The 20,069-nt window shown below is 47.2% G+C and overlaps 1 protein-coding gene across 4 annotated transcripts in view; it reads right to left on the bottom strand.

Moving 5' to 3' along the window:
• Positions 1-20,069, bottom strand: part of LOC119977907 (coiled-coil domain-containing protein 81-like) — a 233,297-nt gene that overhangs the window by 131,379 nt on the left and 81,849 nt on the right. For all 4 annotated transcript variants that reach the window (XM_038819217.1, XM_038819218.1, XM_038819215.1 and 1 more), the window contains 2 exons: positions 12,841-12,926; positions 771-940 (listed from right to left, as the gene is read on the bottom strand). In XM_038819217.1, the coding sequence (XP_038675145.1) occupies positions 771-940; positions 12,841-12,926 (256 nt within the window). The remainder of the gene's footprint in view (positions 1-770; positions 941-12,840; positions 12,927-20,069) is intronic.

The raw sequence follows: 20,069 nt of genomic DNA, 5'->3' as shown, positions 1-20,069 counted from the left end.
ATGGACCAAATGGCCTCCTTCTGTGCCATAATTCCTCAATGAACCTTTGCGATTGAGAGCATGGAATCACAGATTTCTTGAAAAAAGGACCTTTCAGATTAAGGAAAAGAGAACTGCAAATACACAGAAGAATCGGAAATATTGTCGTCACACATAATCTCAGGGAATTGTTTCAGTTATTTCAAATAAATTTGCAGAACTGACAAAGGGGATGTGTGTTTAAAAAGATAAAAATAAAATTAATTTGTTCCAGTGCTTTAAGATTTTGCTCCAATAAAAGAATGTGCCCATCCTTAAAACTACTTCAATTTCTCTGTATTTTATCCTCGATCTCACGCTTTGCATAAACTCTTGCATCCACAACCTGAAACTCCACACCAGTACTGTGAGAATTTATGTTGCCAACCCATTGCTTCCAGGTCCCAAATCCACTCTAATTCTGAATATCATAGTCTCTGATAATGGCATAATACCTTTATAAAATTGAGCGATAGTACAAGACATTAGCTGTACACAAATTGTCCAGGTGTGAGTTAAGTGAATCAAAGTGTTTTAGCAATATTTTTATACAATACAAGGTCATCTCCAACAGAACAAATAAGAGCTATTTTGGAGGCAACTGTCTTTGAATTTCTCTTCTCAATACATACACGCAGACACAGTAGCTAACATAAAGCAAACAAAAAAACAATGTGAATATGAATCACACTGCCTTGTATTTTCCTAATTCCAATAACTAAAATTATGAAGGGTAATTTCAATCATCATACCTGTTGTTTCTCTACATTTCTCTCTTTCCTTCATTTTCTCAGTTTGTTCACTTTCTCCACTTGGCTCGTTTTGTTGAGGTTGAGAGAGATTCTCATAATTTTCTTTGAGATTTTCTTCCTTAATTGTCTGCAGCATTGATTTTTTTTCATTGAGATCACCCGGCGAAATTCTATGAGAAGGTTACAGTTATGACCAAAGATAGATCCACATACATGTCTAAGGACAATCAATACATAATCCACACATAATATCAAAGCCTGAATATATTTTATTGTTAATATTCTAGTTTAACAAAATGAATACAATGATCTTTAATTTCCTCCATGATTCCATCAGATCCCACTCAACTCTAGTGGGGATCCATCAGAATCAGAAAGCAGAAGGATCCTAATTGTGTTGGGTTCCTACTAATTTCAGAATCATTTAGTTTGAAGGGAGGGTCTTCAGTCTACCCTCACAAGACGCATGAATTTGAATATTGAGCCAAGGAGGAGGCTCCCTAGATTATCAGTTCCCATTATACCAGCTCAGCTGTGAGCTGCAATTGGCTTGGAGGCGAGTATTGTGAAAGAAAGGAAGTAAGTGCCCTTGGGCTATTCCTACCTTTATGAACACAGCTACAGCATCACTAACAATGGATTATCCTTCCTTTAATGCCATGTGGGAGCAGTCTCAAAGATTTAGAGCAATGCATGACAGAGCAACAGAGGTAGAAGATGCACAGTTGGTGAAAAAAAAATTGCAAAGAGGCGTCACAGTATATGGTGGGGGTAAGTTTACAAGTAAATATTTAATTTAAACTACCTATAACTTAAACTAGATCAGGTAATTTGTTTAAAAAACTAAATGAGCAAAGTTGATTAATTTACAGAATCATACTATCTTTTTTTTATAAATATTTTGGTAAGGCATATATAATTTTAACAATTTTCAAGAGGAAAAAACACAAAGCAAATAACAACCAACCAACCAACAACCAACTCCAGCCAACATGGCTTACAAACACAATTTCCCAATCCCCCTTTCCCACCAACTATTTCCCTCCTCAACCAGTCCTCCATGCTTCCTTCTTTCCCTTTACCCCACCCCCCAATCTTTTTTCTGCTGACAGCTTAATTTTCCCCAAAGATGTCAATAAAGGGCTGACATCTCTGGGCGAACCCTAGCATCGATCCCCTCAGGGCAAACCCGATCTTCTCAAGCCTGAGAAACCTGGCCATGTCACTGACCCTAACCCCCAATTTCGGGGGTTCCAAGTCCATCCACCCCAATAAGATCCGTCTCCAGTCTACCAGGGTGGCAAAGGCCAAAACATCAGCCTCTGTCGTTCCCTGGACTCCCGGTCTTCCGACACACCAAAAATCGCCACCTCTGGACTCGGAACCACCCGTACATACAATAGTTTTGATATGGCATCGGCAAATCCCTGCCAAAATCCCCTAAGCCTCGGACATGCCCAAAATATGTGGACATGATTTGCGGGCCCTCCCGCACACCGCCCATACCTTTCCACACCATTCCATGAGCCCTTTATAAATTTTCGAGACCTTCCCCTCCCCCACTCCCATTTTCGACACTACCTTGTCCTGTATCCCTTGGGACGTGTGGTGCACAAAGTCCCTCACCTGCAGATAGCAGAACTCATTCCCACCGAGCAGCTCAAACCTCTCCTCCAAATCCTCCAAGCACGGAAAGCTGCGATCGATAAACAGGTCCCCAAACCGTTCGATCCCAGCTTGCTGCCATCTCCGAACCTCCCCATCCAGCCCCTCCAGTGCAAACTGGTGGTTGCGACAGATAGGTGTCCATACCGACGCCCCCTCCACTCTCATGTGCTTCCACCACTGTCCCCACACCCTCACAGCAGCCTCTACCACCAGGCTTGTGGAGTACCGAGCTGGCGAGAACGGCAGAGGTGATGTTATCAATGCCCCTAAACATGTGCCCTACATGAGGCCGCCTCCACCCACTCCCACAGCAACCCCTCCTCCACTACCCACTGCCTAACCATTGCTATGTTCGCCATCCAGTAGTAGTTTCTGAAATTCGGTAGGGTCAGCCACCTCCCCGCGACTCTGCTCCAACAGCACTTTCCTTGCCATGGGGTTTTACCTGCCCACACAAACCCAGAGATCACCACATTCACATTCTTAAAGAAAGCCTTGGGGTAAAAATAGGCAGGCACTGAAATACAAACAAAAACTTTGGGAGAACCATCATCTTCACTGTCTGCACCCTCCCCGCCAGTGACAATGGGAGCAGATCCCACCTTCTGAAGTCCCCCTTCATTTGCTCCACCAACTGAGCCAAATTCAGCTTGTGTAGCTGTTACCACTCCCGCGCCACCTGGATACCCAAATACCGAAAGCTTCCTCCCATCAACTTAAACGGCATCTCCCCCAATCTCCTCTCTTGTCCCCTTGCTTGACAAAGATGTCACTCTTGCCCATATTCAATTTGTACCCCAAAAATCGGCCAAATTCCCCTAAGTTCCCTACAGTCCCTCCAATCCCCCCCCCAGCGGGTCAGAAATATACAAAAGCAGGTCGTATAGCGAGACCCTACGCTCCACATCCTCCCCCCCCCCCCCCCTCCCCTCCACCGTACAATGCCCTGCCAGTCCTTCGATGCTCTCAAAGCCATCGTCAATTGCTCTGTAACCAAGGCAAAAAGCAGTGGGGAGATTGGACGACCCTGCTTTGTCCCCCGGTGCAGCCTACAATAATCCAAGCTCACTCGGTTCGTCCGCACACTCTCCACCGGTGTCTGGTACAGCAACCGGACCCAGTGCACAAAACTTACCCAAGCCCAAACCGCCCCAGGACTTCCCACAAATACTCCCACTCCACCCGATCAAAGGCCTTCTCCGCATCCATGGTGACCACCACCACCACCTCCCTTCCCTCGGAGCGCTTCATAATCACATTCATCAGCCTTCTAATGTTCACTGCAAATTGCCCCCCCCCTTCACAAACCACGTCTGGTCCTCCCTTTTTACCCCTGGCACACAATCCCCTATTCTCGAGGCCAAGATCTTGGCCAATAGCTTGGCCACCAGGTGCGGGAGCCACCAAATGTGAGACTACTCATTCCATGGCCGCCACTGGAAGTTCACAGAATCATACTATCATAGAATTGTTACAGCATCATGGTTAGGATGGGTATAGAGGGATATGGCACAAGGAAGTGCTAAGGGTTCTGCCAAGGTTGGTAGCATGACCGGTACAGGCATGGAGGACTGAAGACCCTGTTCCTGTGCTGTATTGTTCGTTATTCTTTCACAGAACAAGGCCATTCATCTCGTCAGGTCTGCGCTGACTCTTGTTTGTTTGTTTGGTGGGGGATGGGTTGGTTAAGAGGGAGCATTGTTCTCTGGGAGGTGAGCAGCAGGTTCATGTGTGGGAAGGGGGTGGAGAAGGGAGGGGATTGGGGATTGAGAGTGACTCGGGCTTTTTCTTTGTTTTATCTTTTGGGTGGGGCTGGGCCGAGGTATTTGGTGTGGGTACGGGATAATCCTTTGTGGTGTAAATGGCTGACTCCATGGTGAGGGAGGATGAAAGACCTCTGATCAGGTTGGTCACATGGAACGTGCGGGGCTGGGGGCGGGGGGGGGGGGGGGGGTTGGTGTCCAGTGAAGAGATTGGGAGTTTTCTCTCAGCTGAAGAAGATGTGGTGCTCTTGCAGGAGACGCACTTGCCGGCGAGGGACCAGACCAGACTCCAGAGGGGGTGGGTGAGCCAGCTATTTCAATAGGGTTTTGACAGCAGGGCCCGGGGGGGTGGCAATTTTAATAAACAAGTGGACTAGTTTCTTTGCGGATAAGGTCAAGGCAGCATGGGTGGTAGGTATGTGATTGGTACTGTGCAGGTAAGTTAGTCGTATGGGTAAATATTTAGCTTGTACACAGGATACAAGTTGAATCTGGGAAAGAATGAGTATTTTCCGGTGAACCCCAGGGGGAGGGGTGCCAAACCAGGGTTGCTTCCTTTAAGCCTTGCCAATTCAAGCTTCAGCTATCTGGGTGTCCCAGTGGCCCGGGACTGCGCCCAGCTCCATAAACTGAACTTTGCCAGTCTGGTGTGTAAGATCAAGTCTGATCTACGAAGTTGGGACAACCTTCCCTGTTCTTGGTGGGCAGGGTCCAGTCTGTCAAAATGAATATTCTTCCACGGTTTCTGTTTTTCTTTTCAATGTCTTCCTGTCTTCTTCCCTAAATCGTTTTTGGGAAGGTTAGTAAGTTGATAGCTTTTATATGGGAGGGTAAGACTGAGAGAATCCGTAGGGCAGTTTTACAAAGAGTCAGGCAATCTGGGGGCCTGGCGCTGCCGAATTTACTTTTTTATTATTGGGCAGCCAATTTGGAGAAGGTGCTGGGTTGATGCAGCGACCCGGAAGCCGCTTGGGTGCAGGTTGAGGCAGGGTCATGTAAGGGGTCTCGACTGGACGCACTGGTGATAGCTTCGCTCCCGTTTTCGGCGACAAAATAATCTGCAAGTCCCGTGGTCGTATCCACTTTGAGGCTATGTCGACAGTTCACACCAACATTTTAAGCTTGAGTCTCTTTCGAAGTTGGCTCCTATTTGTGCCAACCATCTGTTCGAGCCGACGAAGCTCACCGCCTTGTTTGGGGAATGGGGAAGGAAAGGACTGGAGTGGTTAGGAGATTTGCCAGTCTGGAGGAATTGATGGTGAAATACGGGCTTGTGCAGGCAAATGGTTTAGATATCTCCAGATTTTGAATTTTAACAGAAGGCCTCCTGACATTCCTGAGCTCCGCAGACATCTCTTCCAGAAAGGATCCGATCGTTTGCGGGGTCGGAGGAGGGTAGCACATCTGGCATTTATGGGCGTATCGTGTGAGAGGAAGTGAGCCCGGTGGATAGGGTAAAAGCAAAGTGATGTTAGACGTTTAGCTGCTGTAGTATTAAGAGTCAAAGGTTCTGCTGCTTTTCCATAAAACACCTTTAATTTCTTCAACAGACTTTACACAAAACTTTTAACATCACATCACCTGACACAAGGGCCACCTGAAGCCCCTTTACATATCAGTGTCAATTATTGGATGCTTAACATAAATGAGACAACTAATTGGAATGCCTCTTAACCCATTATTTAACAGTTGAGAGGGGGTGATTTGGCTCAGAGTGGATGGCGAGGTGTGGAGTGAGGCCCTTCACAGGGTGACGCCACGTCCTCATGTGCGAGGCTGGGCTTGATCCAACTCAAGGTAGTGTTTGGGGCACACCTGACCAAGGTGAAGATGAGTGTTTTTTTCCTGAAGATGTTTGATAGGTGTTATCAGTGTTCCAGAGGCTTGGCCAATCATACACAAATGTTCTGGTGTTGTCCCAAACTTGTGAGCTTTTGTGTCTCCTTCTTTAGCACCATGTCAATGATTCTGAAGGTCAAATGGAGATCTGTCCTCGAGTTGCCATATTTGGTGTGTCGGACTTGCACTGGGGTTGCAGGCAGGGATGGAAGGGGGGATGTTCTTGCCTTCACCTCATTTATTTCCTGGATGCATGTTCTGCTGGGCTGGCGGTCCCCAAGCCCGCCCAGAGCCTCAATGTGGTTATGGGACCTAATGGAGTTTCCGTACCTGAAGAAGGTCAAATACAAGGTGAGGGCATCGGTCGAGAAATTCTACTGGAGTTTAAGGCCTTTTATTACATATTTTAAGGAACTAATCACCGTCAGCTGCTGGTGGGGAGGGGGGTTGGGAAGTGGGGGGTAAGGGTGTGTGAAATTTGTATTTCTTTTTAATATTTTTTCTTGTATGTTGTATATGTGAATTTGTAAAAATTTAAATTTTTTGTAATATCTGGTAAAATTCTAAACCTTTAATGTTTTTAAAAATGTCTGCGCTGGCTCTCCATAGAAGCAATTTATGTAGTGACATTCTCAGCCTTCTCCCACAGCCTTGCATAATCTTCCTTTTGAGATAACAATCCAATTCCCTCTGAAATATCTCGATTGAACCTGCCTCCACCACTCTCTCATGCAGTGCATTCCAGATCACAGCCGCCCGCCACGTAAATGTTTTTCGTCCTGATTCTTTTGCCTATTATCTTAAATCTCTACTCTCTTGTTCTCACCAATGGGAACACTTTTTCCATAGCCACTCTGTCTATACCTGTCATCATTTTAAATATCTCTATTAATCACCTCTCCTTCAAGGAAAACAGTCCCAAATTTTCCAATGTATCTACATAACTGAAGTTTCAAATCCATGGGACCATTCCCATGAATCTTTTCTGTACTCTCTCAAATGCCTTACCATCCTTCCTAAAGTGTGGCACCCAGAACTGGACACAATACTCCAGTTGAGGCCAAAACAGTGCTCCATACATGTTTCGCATAACTTCCTTGCCTTTACATTCAATGGCCTGAATTTTATGCGCGACATGCATGCGCGATTGGAAGCGGCTGAGTTTTCCAGTCCCACCCAAGATCAATTGCTGATTGCGATATTATGCTGGCTAGCCACTTAAGTGACAGCCAGCATGAATTGTATCTGTATTGGTTCAGCATGGCTGGCGGGGGCCGGTGTGCAGCGGTCACTGTGTCTAATGGCGGCCCAATGTGAAGGTCAAAGGCCACAAAGACAACAGAGGAGCCAGAGGGAGATAATGGCGGTGGCAGCACAGCACATCAGGTGGGAGGGTAGTTCAAATGGGCAGCAAGCCCCCCCCCCCCCGTTTCTCCAATGAGTGTCTGCACGGCCCTGTGGAGGTGGTGACATCTAGGAGTGACATCCTCATGCTGAGGGATGGAAAGAGGAGGCCACCCAACTCACAAAGAAGGCTTGGGCAGAGGCAGCAGCTGAGGTCAACAGGCATGACCTGGTCCGGTGCTAGTGGAACCGGTGCCAGAACAGGTTCAATGACTTTCTGCACTTGGCAAGGATGAGTTCTGAGTGGACATTGTACAGTATGGCAGACTGAGGAAGGGTGCCTGTATGTAGTTGCAATCAAGTGTGTGGGAATCAGGGAGCATCAGAACATATCTTTGACTGTGTGTCTCAAGGCTGAAGAGATCTGAAGACCTGAGTCCATCAATGGGTCAGGTGTGCAAAGGGTTGGGAACATTCACAAGCCTCATAGGGATGATCTGGGGTGGTGTACAGCATGATATGGTGCCGGAGGTGGTGGATCGAGTACTCAATGGAACTCTGCGCTTACCCGAAGGAGAAACACAGCCATAGCGACAAAGAGATCTGCCACTGTGGTGGGGTGCCCAACCTGGCCATGAGGTGGGAGCCCTGGAGTTCAAGTGCGAGCCGAGAGAGAGATGATCAGGTCGTGGAGTGGCTGGCGTCTCTGAGGAAGGTAAGAGCCCAGTGGACTGAAGTGTGACAAGCTGAGAAGGAAAAGAATGTATGGGCTTCTCATCCCTCAGAAGGACTTCAGCGATGTACCAAATACTGAACCATGTATTACCATTGACACCAATCGCACAGGGCCACATGTCATGGAAACTAACTCTGCCGTATGACTAATAGTTCTGTCTGATTGTTTTCCTCCCTCAGATTCATCAGAGCTAGCCAGGAGTCTAGCGAGCGTCCACTGACATCTGAGAAGTCAACCATGGAAGATGCACCCGTGGCACATCCCCTCAAACACCAGCGCAAATACTAGCACATTAGAATGCAATAACGCATTGGCTCAGTTGGTAGTGCACAGTGGTGAGAGCAGATCACACTCACTTGAGCAGATGATGGAGAAAGGGAGTGCTCAGGGCACTGGCAGTCGGAGGATTACTGGAGACCAGGACCGTGTTGAGTCCAAAGCTAAGGATAAGCCTCTGGAGTCATCAATCAGGCAGGAATTTCTGGATGACCAGCAGAATGTGCAAGGAGATCTGGCAGAGATGCCTGATGATCTGCATGCCATGGTCTCTGTCATGGCGGAGCATAAGCACTGCACTGAACCTTGGCTCTCAGTGTACAGCTTCATCCAATGAGAGAATGGTGATGCTTATGGAGAGGGACCTCCAGGAACAGAATGAGGGGTTCATGGGGTTGCACTTGGACCTAGAAGCCCTCATACAGACATTGACCTCAGGAGGTCACTGTGAGAGAAGGATGAGGCACTCAGTCTCTCAGGTGAATGTCCATCCTTTATTGAAGAGAAGGGAGGTCAAAGCTTATCTCACAATGGTGGACAACCTGCCTGTAGTTTCTGGGGCCTCCTCTCATGGCACCCGAAAGGAGGGCAGCAGCTCCTTCATCTCACAGCTATTATTGAAACATAGCTTAAAGAAGAGTAGGAATGGCAGCTCAATGTTCTCGGCTACAGGGTTTCCAGAAACAACAGAGAATTGGATTTAAAAAAAGGAGGAACTGATAAGGCTTTTAGCATCTTTGAAAGTAAATAAATGTCAGGCCTGGGTGAAATGTATCCCAGGTTGCTAAGACAAGCAAGAGAGGAAATAGCAAAAGTTCTGACCATCATTTTCCAATGCTCTTTGGCTACTGGCATGGTGTGAGAAGACCAGAGGACTGCTGACATTATACATTGTTTTTTAAAAAAAGAGGAAAGGATAAACCAAATTAATACAGACTAGTCAGTCTAAACTTGGTAGTGAGCAAATAAATTGTCATTTAAAAAAGCACAAATTAATCAATGACAGTCAGCGTGGATAAGTTAAGGGAAGGTCATGCTTGACTAACTAGATAGAATTTTTTGAGATGCGATGGAGGTAGCATGTTTGATGTAGGCTACATGGATTTTTTGCAAGACTTATGACAATGTCCCATATGGCAGATTTCAGTTGTCAGAAAAGTATGTGCCTTTGGGATCCAAAAGCAAATGGCAAATTGGAGCCAAAATTCGCAATGCTTATCAAACTCACTTAGAAAGCCCCCACCATGCCATCCTGTTCAACTACCTTCTTAGGACCTTAAGTAAACTCTCAACACTATTTGAAGATCAGATGGTTTCATCTGGATCAACACGATATCAAAGGAAGATATTAAAATCAGGGTTAAAGGCTTAAGGAATTCTCGCAAATACATGACTGTTGGGAGTGGGTTGATATGGTTGGTGGGGTTAGGTCAGACATCACTGAGATTGAGGATAGTCTGCCCCCAGTTAGAGCTAATCATTTTGAGATTTTTCTTTTGGATTTGTATATTCTTTGAAATAAGAATCCATGTCTTTGGCCTTTGGTCTGGGCAGAGTTTGTATCCTGAGCTGAGTTTGTATCCTGGGTTCCTTCTGTCTCTTTCTTGAGATTGATTTTTTTCCTTCCCTTTGTTTGGGTCTATCTTCATGTTCCTCCCCTGGGCTATTATGGTGGTTGGGTTGATGAGGAGGGAGGTTGCTCTGAATACCGTTACTATGATGTTGGTCACTTTGAGCTAGGCTGGGTGTCCCCTCCTTGAGGGTTCCCTTCTCTTCTCCTTTCTTCTCTTCATTCAGGTGATCATTGTGTTGGTTTTATCCTGATCTGGCTCAGTCGTTTGGGGCATAGTTTCTGTGTTTGTGTCTCCCAGGGCACCTAATTATTGATTCCTCTTTGTCTCATGGGGGAGCGCACTCCGCCCCCCAAAACCATCCTCCTTATGGCGCATTGCTCTGGATGGGATCGAAAAGGTACAAGCTCGACGGAGGTGCAGCTTTTTTTTTAGGGGTGTGCTGGAGGCCTGTTTATGTGTTGGTTGGTGTTAGGCTAGGCCAGGCCCATTAATGTGGCTCTTATCCTGGTGTACCTAGGGCTCGGAATGTCCTTTTCTGAGGGTGTGGGAAAGATCTCCCTTCAAGGCTGAGTTTTATTTCCTTGTCCCTCTGGTGCGCAGAGGCCTGGGGATGGGTCAAGTTCTATACCTTGGTCGATATCCTGTGGTTCCTCTGGGGGGTGGGGTCGCACTTTTGTTGATTGGTGACCAATTCGCTGGTAGGCGTTGTTATTTGGTGGGATAGCCTGTAGGTCTGTTTTCTTTGTTTTTCTCTTCCTTCTTTTCTACCTTGGGAGGCCCTGCGAGCTTGACCATAGACTGAACATGTTGTTAGCACCGCGCTCAGGACCCGGGTTCAATCCCAGCCCCAGGACACTGTCTATGTGGAATTTTCACATTCTCCCTATGTCTTCGTGGGTTTCACCCCCACAACCCAAAGATGTACAGGTGGGTTGGCCATGCTAAATTGCCCTTAATTTGAAAAAAAAAATGGGTACTCTAAATTTATTTTTAAAAAACTACTGCTGGACCTCTCCTTCTCCTTTTGTTATAACTGTCATTCTGCCTTCGGTCTGGGTTTGGGATTTTGTTATATTATGTAGTATGAATGTAGCTCCTGGTAGATCTGGGGTTTCCATGTATTTTCTTTTGTTTTTGCAAGGGTGAGTATGACAAATCCATTCGTACATGGGTGCAGGTGGTCTGGAATCCGGAAAGAGAAGGCTGTGTTTGATCATTGGTGGTGTCTGTGCTGCTGGAGTTGGGGGGGGGGGGGGGGGGGGATTTTGTTGTGCACCTGATCATGGTTTGAGAACTTTATCCTGACATTCCATGATGATTGTGGAGCTGGGCGGCATGAGAGAGTATGTGCTATTTTGTCGTGCTGGCACGTTTTCATGATCTTATCTTGTTTCTTCCTCAGTCTCTGGTTTGGCGATGTGGGTATCTACTTTTCTCTAATGGTGGTATTAAGCCATTTGTGATGTCATTCTCCTGTTCCACACTGTCCTCTTGTGGGTTAAGCCCTTTCTGTTTTTTCCCCTCCCTTGCTTTGGGTGCTGTATTATTTTGTACTTTTATTGCATTATTGTATAAACTGTAAAATCTCAATAAACATCCTTTTTAAAGAAATGCCCACTGAACTGGCCCAAATGGACTCGGTTTAAGGGCAATTAGTGATGGGCAATAAATGCTAGCCAAGCCAGTCACACAGATCCCACGAATGAATAAAATAAAATCATCAATAGCACCCTGCAATGTTAATAGCATGCATGGCACAGGTGTCAGATTATCAAGTCTTCCCAACAAGATTGACTCCATAAAATTTCTACAGTGCAGAAGGAGGCCTTTCAGCCCATCAAGTCTGTACCAACCCTCAAAAAAAGCACCCTCTATAGGCTCACACCCTGCCCTATAGGAATGAGGAGCAGAAGTAGGCAATTCAGCCCTTCAAGCCTACTCCGCCGTTCAATCAGATGATGGCTGACCTCTTCCTGGTCTCAAATCCGCCTCCCTCATCGTTTCCCATATCCCTTTAACCCGTTTTTTAAAAATCAGAAACCCCAACTAATCTGCACATCTTTGGACACGAAGGGGCTATTTAGCATGGTGAATCCACCAAACATGCACATCTTTGCACTGCGGAAGGAAACCAAAGCACCCGGAAGAAACACATGCAGACACGCAAACTCCACAGTCACTCGAGGCCGGATCGAACCCAGGACCCTGGGTGTGAGGCAGCAGTTCTAACCACTGTGCCATTCGTTGGGTGTACCAATTTGGAGTCAATTTAACCATAAAGAGAATGTTTCCTTATCCACCACCAGCACCCAGAAAGGTCAACTGGCAAGCACAGAATTGAATCCTTGATAGGTGAACAGTCAGCTCCTGAAATTCTCTTTGATTAGTGTGGTGAACATGACAGCCCAAAAGACAGCAAACAAAGCATTCAATGATCAGATAATGTACTTTTGGTGATATTAGTTGAAGAAGGGACATTGGATAAGGCTTTTCTTCCCTATCCTTTAAAGGAAAAGAGGGCTTCTGTTTATTATTTCATTTAAAAGGCAATACAGTATAATACAGTACTCTGATTTTGCATGGAAACATCTGTCTGGACTATGTATTCGAGTCCATAATGAGGTATTAAACTAAATATGATTTGCTAAAGCATAATTCCGATGGGAACTTTTTAATGTATTTACCTAAATACCAAATTCATGGAGGCTTGTTTATAAATTATTTCAAATAATTTTTGTTACATTTTCTGCTTACATTGAATCATTTCCTTTCTGGCCATTGTTTAGTAAAAATCAATAAAACGCTTAAGTAGGAACATTGCTTTCTCTTCTTCCCAGAAATCAAGTTTAGATAGGTGCAAGGATTCATACCTGGGAAACAGAACAGAATTGGTTGTAGCAGGTCGAACTGCACACACATCTTTGACTGACTTTATTGAGTCTGCAGTCCCAGGTCTCTGTTCAGAAAGGAAAATGTGTATTAATTGTGGAACAAGTGATAGATATAAAATTAATCTTCCCATTATCACAAATAATGACCAACTTGTGTGTCAAAAGTTGTTCATTTGATATTTCTTTCTGAAGAAGTTTCAAAGAATGTGATACTTTTATGTTTTCTCAATATATATTTGTTTCATGTGTCAAGTGAGAAGTAATGTCTTTTCAGTACGCTTCTGTTAATTCAAGTCTTCTTTTTGCATTAGGATTTTAAAATACCCAGCACTTTAAGTTAAGCAACTTCAATGAACAGGAATAAACTCCATTTTCCTTTGTTTCTTTAGCTCACGAAAAAATGGTCAATAAGAGGGCATAGAATGGGCTCTATTATCCTGATGGTATACTCTAAAATGCTCAGTGCCAATTGAGCTAATACCTATGCAATGAATCAGACAAGGGAAAAAAATGTTCAGTATTAGTTTGTCATGTATTTTAGAACATAGAATTTACAGTGTAGAAGGAGGCCATTCAGCCCATCGAGCCTGCACTGGCCCTTGGAAAGAGCACCCCACAACTCCGCCCCATACCCATAACCCAGCAACCCTACCCAACCCCTTTGGACACCAAGGACAATTTAGCATCGCCAGTCCACCTAACCTGCATGTCTTTGGAGTGTAGGAGGAAACCGGAGTTCCCAGAGGAAACCCACGCAGACAGGAGGAGAACGTGCAGACTCCGCACAGACAGTGACCGAAGCCGGGAATCAAACCTGGGACCCTGTGCTGTTAAGCGACAATGCTAACCACTGTGCTACCGTGACACCCTCGATCCCAATGAGAGAAATAAGATATAAAAAAAACTTCAAAAATAAATCATTACAATTTATACACTGTTCCACTGCTTACCGGGGCAATACAAAATCTGGTAGAGAGCTCGATCCTCCACCTCAAGATTTTATCATTTTTGATCTTACCCTGCTGTGTGTTGTTAAACATGAAGGCAACCGACCGTTGGTCAGTGAGGAGAGTGAATCTCCTGCCGGCCACGTAATGCCTCCAATGTCGCACAGTTTCAACGATCGCTTGGATCTCCTTTTCAACGGAGGAGTGCCAAATTTCAGAGGCATGGAGGGTGCGGGGAAAGAATGCCATGGGTCTGCCTGCCTGGTTTAGGGTGGCGGCCAGAGCGACGTCTGATGCATCGCTCCCGACTTGGGAGGGGAGCGTCTCGTTGACCGCATGTATCACGGTCTTGGCATTTGTTGGCCTTGATACAGTTGAAGGCCTGGTAAGTTTCGGCCATCAGTGGGAAAGCGGTGGATTGAATGAGTGGGCAGGCCTTGTCCTCATTGTTTGGGACCCACTGAGCATAATACGAAAAGAACCCCAGGCATCATTTTGGGGCAGTGGGGGAGGGGGAGTTCCATGAGGGGGCGCATGCAGTCGGGGTCAAGCCCTAGAACTCCGTTCTGAACCACATAGCCGAGGTTGGCTAATCGGTTTGTGCTGAACACACACTTCTCCTTGTTGTAAGTTAGGTTGAGGAGTGTGGCAGTGTGGAGAAATTTGGAAAGGTTAACGCATGGTCCTGCTGGTCATGGCCGCAGATGGTGACGTTGTCCAGGTACGGGAAAGTGGCCCGCAGCCCGTACCAGTCAACCCTTCGGTCCATCTCCCATTGGAAGACCGAGACGCTGTTTGTGACGCCGAAGGGAACCCTAAGGAAATGGTAAAGGCGGCCGCCAGCTTCAAACGCAGTGTATGGGCGGTCCGCCTTATGGATTGGGAGCTGGTGGTAGGCAGATTTCAGGTCCACTATCGAGAAGACCAGGTACTGTGCAATCTGATTCACTACATCAGATATGTGTGGGAGGGGATATGCGTCGAGCTGTGTGTACCAATTGATGGTCTGACTGTAGTCAACGACTATCCTGTTCTTCTCCCCAGTTTTCACCACTACCACTTGGGCTCTCCAGAGGCTGTTGCTGGCCTCAATGATACCTTCCCGCAGAAGCCGCTGGACCTCAGACATGCTGAAGGTCCTGTCCTGGGTGCTGTACCGTCTGCTCCTGGAGGCGATAGGTTTGCAATCCAGGGTGAGGTTTGCAAAAAGGGAACGCGGGTTGACCTTAAGGGTCGCGAGGCCGAAAACAGTAAGGGGTGGTAGGGGCCTGCCAAATTTCAGGGTTAGGCTCTGGACGTTGCACTGGAAGCCCAGGCAAAGTAGCAAGGCAGCGCAGAGGTTGGGGAGGACGTAGAGCCGGAAGCCACTGAACTCTATGCCCTGGGCGGTGAGGGTGGCGATGCAGTACCCCTGGATCGTCACGAAGTGGGATCCGGAGGCCAGGGAAATTCTTTGGTTTGAGTGTACTGCGAGGGAGCAGCGCCGTACCATTTTGGGGTGGATGAAGCTCTCCGTGTTCCCGGAGTCCAGAAGGCCGGCTATCTCGTGACCGTTGACCTTCACCTTTGTTGAAGCGGTCGCAAGGTTGTGCGGTCGAGACAGGTTGATCGTGACCGAGGTGAGACACGTCTGGTTGTCGGTGGGTGCAGGCGGTGAGCTGCCTGATGAAGCGTCCTGAGGCGGGTAAGATGGCGGCACCCACGGGCTGCACATGTCATGGGGCAGGCAAGATGGCGGCGCCCATTGGTTCTGATGGCGGTGCCCACAGGCCGCACGTGTTGTGAGTGGAGCAAGATGGCGGCGCCCACGGGCCACACGTGGAGGGTGCCGGGACAATAGCGGCGATTGAGCGGGCCTGGCACACTGCAGCATAATGTCCCTTCTTGCCACAGGCCTCTGCACTGGGCAGCGCTGCCGGGGGTGTTTTGTCTGTCTGCAGAAGTAGCACTTGGGTCCCCCGGAGATGGTTGGCTGCCGCGCGGCGCAGGCGTGGGATGGCTGAGGGCAGTTGCTGATGGGGTCCACGATGGAGTGGCCGCTGGCAGGTCCACGATGCACAAGGGGGGGGGGTGGGCCATGCGGTCGGGGGCCTAAGCCTGTACGTTGTGTGAGGCAACCGTGAGCGAGAGTGCGAGTTTCATGGTCGCTGCGAGGTCAAGCGTGGCCCCTTCTAAGAGCCGCTGGCGGATGTAGTCAGATCTTATGCCCGTAACGAACGCGTCTCTCATTAGCAGGTTCGAACATTCAGTGGGCGAAACGGCCTGGCAGTCGCAGTATCTCACCAGGACGAGCAGGGAACGCCAGAAATCTTCCACAGACTCACCGGGAAGTTGGTGCCACGTGGACAGGAGGTGCCTGGCGTAGATCCTGTTGGTCTGCTGAGCGTAATTCTCCTTCAGTAGCGCCATGGCCTCTGCATAGGTAGGCACATCCTGGACGAGGGGAAAAACGTTGGAGCTCAGCCGCGTGGGCAGAATCTGGAGCTTCTGTGCTTCTGAGATTGGGTCTGGCACAGACCCGATGTATGCTTCAAAGCAAGCTAGCTAATGTTAGAAGTCCTTTTTGGCATTGTCTGCTTGAGGATGCAGCTGCAGGCGATCCGGCTTGATGCGGAGGTCAGTCTCTGAAAAATCTCTGTGTAATAAATTGATACACTGTCAATTACGACGAGACGAGAGTAGAATGTAATCGAGGCTTTATTACATGGAGATGTGTGGCCTCCTGCAGCAGCTGACGAAATGGCTGCTGTTCGAAGAGCACACACATTTATACTCCGCCTATTGGGCGGAGCCAGCAGGCAGGGATCTACCCCCCATACCTGTAGTACAGGGGCCTTACCGTAATACCCATATATACAATATAATACAACAATGGTGACTACCACACATACTATGCAAGGATCCTTATCCGCCAGTAACATTTATTAGGATCATACACAAACAGCCCAGAATTTTGTCTCTGTATAAGGTAGAAATTTGAGCAGGTCCATTTTCACGAGGGAATTAGTGCAATGCTGGGAGCATAAACCTAATCACATGGGAGGGACATGACTGTCATACTGGTCGGTGGCATTCACTGTAATGAAATAGTCATGATGTTAGCTAGTAACTGACTCAATCTAAGTTTTAAACTTTCAGCATCCCTATTTAAAGGCCACCTTCACGTCTGAAAGCGAAGCGGCGCTTAGGTTGCGGGTAACCTGAAGGCAGCTAAAGATATGACAGGATAAGTAGATATTGCAAGAACGCTTTGCTTTACCAACACTAACTACATAAAACTTCCAGGTGGAGAAGATTGGCAGCAGGAGGGAGATCCTCTTCCCACCAGCATCAGGATATTATTCCCTCCCAAAATTGCTTAGCAGCAGTGAGCAAAACTGGTGGTGGGTGCCAATAGCAGCAGAATTGTCCCATGGACTGGCTGCATTGCAGAAGTTTGAGGGCCCAACCAAGGTTGCTAAGATAAACCTCCGAGCTTTGATCATGCATCATTTCCAGCAGAGCCCTGCACTTCTTGCAGTCCATCCATTCATCAACCTTCTCTTCTGAGTACTAGCATCTTCTCCTTTTCGTATAGAACACTTCACTTCACACTTGCCATACTCTGCACCTCCTACACGCCTCACTAGTGCAACGCAGTCTCCCCATTCTTCTGCCACCTTCAACACTTGCACTTCTCTGATCTTGATGCACACATCCTCAAATCAGTTCTGGGCTATATGTCAGAACTCCACCAGAGCAGTCCTGGTACTGGAACCTTTATCTGAGGACACCCATAGTTTGCACAATGAGAGCTTTTGTTTTTTATTAGCTGGCATTATAACCATGCTCCACGTCTGTACCTGGGTTTCTTTTTTCTAAATTTAGAGTATCCAATTATTATTTTTCCAATCAAGGACCAATTTAGTGTGGCCAATCCACCTACCCTGCATATCTTTGGGTTGTGGGGGTGAGACCCACGCAAACAAGGGGCGAATGTGCAAACTCCACACGAACAGTGACCCAGGGCCAGGATCGAACCCGGGTATCAGCTCCGTGAGGCAGTAATGCTAGCCTAACCACTTTGCCTGGGTTTTCAAGAAGCTAGCTTTTTGTGTTGAAGAATGGAAGGATTGGGGGTTATCAAAGCGTGATGTTATTATGAGCACTGGCAGGATACCAGGCACATTATTCAACAAATTATGTGGATGCACTGTGGGGAGTTGCTGGAGTAGTTTGGAGGTATTTTCTCTTCATAGGAAAGCAGAAAATAACATTGCCTTGCATTGCTTTGGGGACAACAAGGAGTAATATTGTAACTGTAAGGCCTTCCGCCAGCTTAATATGCAATTGGTTTGTGACAATGCCAAGAAGTTAATTTTGGTGATTGCCTGCCAGCCTTGAGCATCTACTTTGCTTTTGTCCTTAGTTACTCCACAATACTGACTATCTTAAGACATTGAAGACTCATCAAAGGATGCTGCTCAGATACAGCTAATCCTTCCATATGTGACTCATGGCGCCCATCTACCATCCCACCACACAAGTTAAGACGGCCTTAAATGAAAGTCACAGAACCACCCATAAAACTGTGGAGTATGCCATTGATCTACTAAAAAACAGGTTTTGCTACTCAGATCACTTGAGGGTTTTCTACTATACACACCTGAATAGCATCCATGTGTGTGGTGGTGTGCTGCATCCTCCACAACCTTACAATTCTGACGACCTAGTCAGTGAGTCCTGGAATCTGGAGGTCACTTTAGGAGGAGAAGGGAGAAGGGAGGAGACCATTGCATGCAACTGGGCAGAATGAGAGTGACTGCTTCGTGATTCTTTATTTTAATTGGATGAACTTCACCATTCCCAACATGGACCCACCATTCCTTAACAGGGAATCCATATTAGAGTCCCAACCACAAAGTCCCTTTAATCAGCATTTTTCAAGCCAACAGCAAAAACCTCCACTCAACAGCTTTATTTAATAGCAAGTTAATGATACAAAAAAAATAGAACTAATCACCCTTATGCATTTCCATAGTGGCTGCCTTGGAGGTGTCCTTGCCTGGCCAGTGTTCTTGCACAGTGCTACCCCAGTGGCTGCAGCATGGCTGGTGCATGGCTACTGAATTTCAATGAAGTAGACTGCAGATTACTTTGAGGGACCACCTCAAGCAGCTCTAAGCTTTGATGGGCCCTACATTGGACTTTATCACCTTCTCATGGATAACAGCAGACTGAACAACTGCAAGGGCACTGGTGGAGTGGCAGTGTTGGGCACATAAATCCTGCCATTCTGAGAGGGGATTGCATGTTTGTGCTCCACTGTGTCGCGGTCACTCCCCTTGGTCTCTTGGGACTGCACTCCCCTTGGTTCCCTTGGGAATGCCCTCTGAAATGGCCTAGAAAGCCACTCAGTTGTATTCAACTGCTACGAAAACACAAAAAGGTATGAAACCAGATGGGCAACCCAACATCGAACCAGGCACCGGAAACAACAACGGCAAACCCAGCCCTGCCAACACTGCAAAATCCTCTTTACTAACACCTGGGGGCTTGTGCCAAAGTTGGGAGAGCTGTCTCACAGACTAGTTAAGCAACAGCGACATAGTCATACTCACAGAATCATACCTTACAGACAATGTCCCAGACACCACTATCACCATTCCTGGGTATGTCCTGTCTCACCGGCAGGACAGATCCAGTACAGATGGTGGCACAATGGTATATAGTCGGGAGGGTGTTGCCCTGGAAGTCCTGAACATCGACTCTGGGCCCCGTGAAGTCTCATGGCTTCAGATTAAACATGGGCAAGGGAACCTCCTGCTGGTTACCACGTACCGGCCACCATCCGCTGATGAATCAGAACTCCTCCATGTTGAGCACCACTTGGAGGAAGCACTGAGGATGGCAAGGGCACAGAATATGCTCTGGGTGGTGTCTTTAATGTCCATCACCATGGGTGGCTCAGTAGTACCACCACAGACCAAGCCAGCTGGGTTCTAAAGGACACAGTTGCTGGACTGGACTGCAGCAGGTGGTGAGGGAACCAACAAGAGGGAAAGCATACTTGACCTTATCCTCGCCAATCTGCCTGCTGCAGATGCATCTGTCCATGACAGTATCGGTAGAGGTCCTGCATAATCCTTGTGGAGAAACAGTCCCATCTTCACATTGAGGATACCTTCTATCATGTTGTGTGGCACTAGCACTGTGCTAAATGGGATAGACTTCGAACAGATCAAGCAACTCCAGACTGGGCATCCATGAGGCGCTGTGGGC

Source organism: Scyliorhinus canicula, chromosome 14, assembly GCF_902713615.1.
Source record: "Scyliorhinus canicula chromosome 14, sScyCan1.1, whole genome shotgun sequence".
NCBI classification, from domain to species: domain Eukaryota; kingdom Metazoa; phylum Chordata; class Chondrichthyes; order Carcharhiniformes; family Scyliorhinidae; genus Scyliorhinus; species Scyliorhinus canicula.
This window is presented reverse-complemented; position numbering and strand designations above follow the sequence as displayed.